Source organism: Octodon degus, unplaced genomic scaffold (assembly GCF_000260255.1).
Source record: "Octodon degus isolate 3935 unplaced genomic scaffold, OctDeg1.0 scaffold00002, whole genome shotgun sequence".
Classification (NCBI taxonomy): domain Eukaryota; kingdom Metazoa; phylum Chordata; class Mammalia; order Rodentia; family Octodontidae; genus Octodon; species Octodon degus.
In genome coordinates this window covers 35,972,578-35,977,221 of record NW_004524578.1, presented here as the reverse complement: position 1 = coordinate 35,977,221, position 4,644 = coordinate 35,972,578, and the positions used below count along the sequence as shown (strand labels likewise).

The 4,644-nt window shown below is 39.0% G+C and overlaps 1 protein-coding gene across 4 annotated transcripts in view; it reads right to left on the bottom strand.

Moving 5' to 3' along the window:
• The window catches only part of Ranbp3l (RAN binding protein 3 like), a 62,498-nt gene extending 58,444 nt beyond the window's left edge, over window positions 1-4,054 (bottom strand). For all 4 annotated transcript variants that reach the window (XM_023711999.1, XM_023712006.1, XM_023711992.1 and 1 more), the window contains exon 1: window positions 3,470-4,054. In XM_023711999.1, coding sequence (XP_023567767.1) covers window positions 3,470-3,560 — 91 coding nt within the window. In that variant the 5' untranslated portion in view covers window positions 3,561-4,054. The remainder of the gene's footprint in view (window positions 1-3,469) is intronic.
• Between the last annotated feature and the right edge of the window lie 590 nt (window positions 4,055-4,644).

Genomic DNA, 4,644 nt, shown 5'->3' with positions numbered 1-4,644 from the left:
AAGAAGAAGAAGAAGAAGAAGAAGAAGAAGAAGAAGAAGAAGAAGAAGAAGAAGAAGAAGAAGAAGAAGAAGAAGAAGAAGAAGAAGAAGAAGAGGAAGAGGAAGAGGAATAGGAAGAGGAAGAGGAAGAGGAAGAGGAGGAGGAGGAGGAGGAGGAGGAAGAGGAAGAGGAAGAGGAAGAGGAGAAAGAAAGAAAGAAGCTTCCAGAAGTAACAAGAAGTGAAATATATTTTATGTAGACAGGAAATCAAGATTTAGTTTAATTTATACACCTAGAATCATATTTATCTGTAATAATTAATTTCATGTGTCAATTTGGTTGACCAAAATGTAGTTGGTCAACATTTTGCATGTTTCTGTGAGAGGTTTCTGGAATGAGATTACATTTCAATTGTGGACTTGGAGTCAAGCAGACATGAGTGGGTGGGGAAAAAAAGTACTGTGTCACAAATTGACACAATACTTTGGGCATAGTTTTGGTCAAATAGTTGTTGAATACATGAATTTTTATCTGTGTGTTCAACCAAAAAAGTGTATTTTATGGGCGAGGAGGTCAAGTCAAATATTTTGGGGTCAACATAAATCACTTTTTTAAAAAATTTAATGTAATTCTTTTTATATATAGGGTCTCACTACGCAGTTCAGACTCATAGTGATCCTCTTGCCTCAGCCTCCCTAGTGCTGGAATTTCAGGCAGGTACAGCCACACACAGTTCCAGGTGTGGCATGGTGCACCTGGGTACTGGGGGCAGGTCGCGCCAGGCATGGGGTGTGGGGATCAAACTCTAGACCCTGCGCTTTTCAAGCAGGTGCTTATGCCACTGAGCTAGCTCCCCAGATCCATAAGATACTTTAGGATGGAGAATGAAGAATTAGAATATATGTATGTTTTGAAGCTGGTCATGGTCCCAGAACAGTTAAAAATCAATTAATCATCATGAGCTAAATAAGAAAGCAGCAAGAGTAGTCCGTCCAGGACAAAGCCAAAGCCACGAACCCAGCATGCTTCTGTGACCAAATCCACAGCCAGACCGCACTCTCTAAAACGAGTGGCTCTGCCTCCTTGGACCTTTGCTGAACTTTGCATAATACCAAGGTGCAAATATAGCAGAGAGCAAAAACCTGACCACTGCCCCAAATGAGTGCTTTTAATTTCCAGAAACAGTAAATGTAAACTTTTAAATTCCAGTAATTTGAATGCTATTTAAAAACATAGCAAACACTACTATTGTCACTTGTCAACTCAAATCTCTTAATGACATTTCTTATAGCAGATATGGCCGGTATGAGCTGCATCAGCATGCTTCACAACTGCATGAATTGTGGTTTACGTGGGCAAATATTTTGAGACTCAGCCATGGAAGAATATGGTGGCTTTCAAAATATTCTAGGCATAAAGCTTCAGTCTGAGAAAAAGATAGTCTCGGTATTTTGGGGAAATATGTCATCATAATGATATTTCCAGGCTTCTCTGAATACAGCCAGTAAAGAAGAGAGAGACCTTTGAGACAGTCTGCCTTCAATTAAAACAACAGTGGGATATTATTTTCCACTTATAAAATCAGGAAAGAATTTTTGAAAACAGTGTTCTTGAGATATATCCTTCACTGATAATTTGAGAGTCAGTCCAAAAGAAAAAAAAAAAAATCTAAAAAGTAAAAAATGTAAAATCCTTGAACACACAATTCTACACATTTCTTTGCACAAATCTATCCATTAGTTTAGGTTTAACATGTTATTAATGAAATAGCAAAATATGGAAATGAGTAAAATGTCTGTCAGCAGGGAATTGCCTAAGGGATTTTGGTGAGTCCATATGAAAGAACCATAAAAATAAGATCATTTGTACTTAAAGGCAGGGCAGTTTGGTCATCATATGTTGTTAACTGAAGAAGCAGCTTATAAAACGCTATGTACAGAGCACATCTACTTTTGCTTAAAAGTATAGCAAAGGAAACCTTATACCTGTATTTTGAAGACAAGGCTACAAAGCCTATTCAGAATATTACTGGCGGCGCCAGGGAGATTGCACAGTAGAGTAAGCACTTCCCTGGCAAGCACAGGGGTCTGAGTTCAATCCCCAGTTCTGCCCCCCCAAAAAAAATATATATATATACACACACACACACATAACTGGCAACTATCTTTGGGTCTTGGGGTGACAGGTGGTTATTTTATCATCTACTTTATGCTGCTCTCATTAAATTTTCTATAAGAAATATTGTATCAGCTTTGAATACTGCAAACAAAAGGAACAGCAAGAAAAAAAAAAAAAAAACCATGAGCCCTATTCTGTATTAGCAGAAGAGCAAGAGCATTCTGAAGTGTTGTACTGAAACCCTCCTTCGTCCCAGGACTCTACATTCTAAGGCAGTGGGCTTAAAATGACTCATTTGAGCCTCAGCAGTACAGTGTGGTTTTAGAAGTCTACATTTAACAAAAATCACTTTCTTCCTGCACTATGGTAAGCCTTGGATAGCATGGAATCATTTCCCAGAGCTGCAAGACTCATTCAGGGAGGTGGCTTGAAACACTCATACCGTAAGTGGACAGTTTTGGCCCATTAGCCACCATAGTCCATACTACTGAAATCTAAAAGTGTGTCTACAGAAAAATAAATGAAAAGGTCACAGCCTAGATCCATACATAAACAGAACCATCACAGGCCACTGAGGTGACATGAAAAATGTCTGGTAAATCCTTAATCTCTGGGAGGCAGCAACATCGTCTATAGGGGTACCTAGCCTTTCTCACAAGTGTCCCTTGCCACCCCACACTTGGTGAATTGGAGACACTGTCTTGCCTATTCATGTCAGCCATCTGCCATGAATGGATGCATCTAGATAGATAGCAGACTTTAAAAATTTAAAACATTGTTTATGAAAATGGCTGCGAAGGGGATGTTGTCTAGTTCTGAATGAGTGCCCAGCGAGTGAAATGTGACCCTTTCCTGTCCACTTCCTGTTCTCTCAGGATTATAAAAAAGAAAGAATCAAGAACATATTTATATCTCCCAAAAATTAATGAACAAGAAATCCACATAAAATTAGGTTTAAACTAGGACCAAAACTTCAGGGACAACACCAGGGGGACAGCTCCATGCTAAATTAAAGCTCCCCTCAGCTAAATCCTTCCTATAACTAATGCAGCCTTTCTGAGTCACATGTTTCAAATGACACAAAATATATCAGACTAAAGTCTAACAGTGGCTAGGACCTTAAGCATCCAAGTTCCCAAGGAATATTCTTTACTGGTAGTCTTTCAGTTCTTTGTAATTTTAAAAAAATCACTAGCTAATCCAGGTTAACCCATCCTTATGCCTCCCTACTATACTTCTTGTTATAAAAATGGAAGATTACAAAGCATTTTATAATCAGAGGTTCCTCCAGCTACTGTACCATCCCACCACCCTCTGAATATGCAAATGCACAGAAGTTCACAGAACACAGAAGTCATTAGATGGACTCACCTTGCTGTTGCTGGTTCTCCCACAGCTCCTGTTGACACATGTGCAAACTGGTGAACAGGTGGCTGCTGCCTCGCCTCTGAGTAGCAGACATGGTACTAGCAGCCTGGCTGTGGTTTGAGGATTACAGCGACATTTCCTTAGCTCGGCCAGTCACCTAAAATGGTTCTCAGAAGGCATGCAGAACCACATACTCACATGCAGATCCTGCTTTGCATGTAAAACATTTACTACTCTAGTAATCTTCCAGGTTTTTCCTAGACATGATTCTTCAAATAAATATTCACCAATGTTAGCTCCCTCACATCGAAAGATGCCAAGTGTATGTAATTAGCAAAAACTAGATTTAGTTCTTCTTTCACTTCAAAGTAAATTGAAACTGTCCTTTCCTTTTGCATAAGATCTCCAAAAGTAGCTACTTCTAATAGATTACAATTTTGGCAATGCACAATGCCTTCCACTGATGTGAAATCCAATTCCCTAGTATTTAAGAGGACTGCTACAGTTATACATACAGAGAGGAAAGCAAGTACTGTGGGGATCGATCAAATGATTTCTTTGCCTGGTCTGATCTACCCTCTGTGACAGCTGGACATGTAGTCCTTAAGGGAAGCTGGAAGGAGGAGGAGCAAAGTAGACTGAGCCAATTAGCATAAAGAGGCAGGCAAGGAATAACTTTAGCGTTGCTTTGAATAATAATGACCAAAGCAGGAATTCTAAAGATACCCAGCTGTTACAGTAATTAAATATCTGACTTCAGCTCTTTTGTAATTAAAATACAACCTGAGAGCCTTATCCTGTGTGTATATCCATTTGTACATGTAAAATCTAAAAGGTATGACTTGAACTGGTAATGAGCTCATGGAAATGTACTGCTGAACTTTCGATTTCTATAAACACCTCTGAGAGTTCAGGAGGGGGCAGTTACAGGGCAGTCACTCTGCCAAGGCAACTATTTAGAGTTCTGGAAGAAAAATAAACATACAAAACACTACCTTGCAGAAAACTTATCTCAGTTTTCCCATTAGATTCTCTATTTCAATTTCTAAGTGATAAGACAAGCCTATTTCTAGTGCTTTCTTCTGCTGCTATTTCATTACTGTCAGAAAATATAAAACCAAAGTATGTTTAGCTGAAGTCACAAAGGCTAATAGATCCTGACTATAAAGACTCACAGC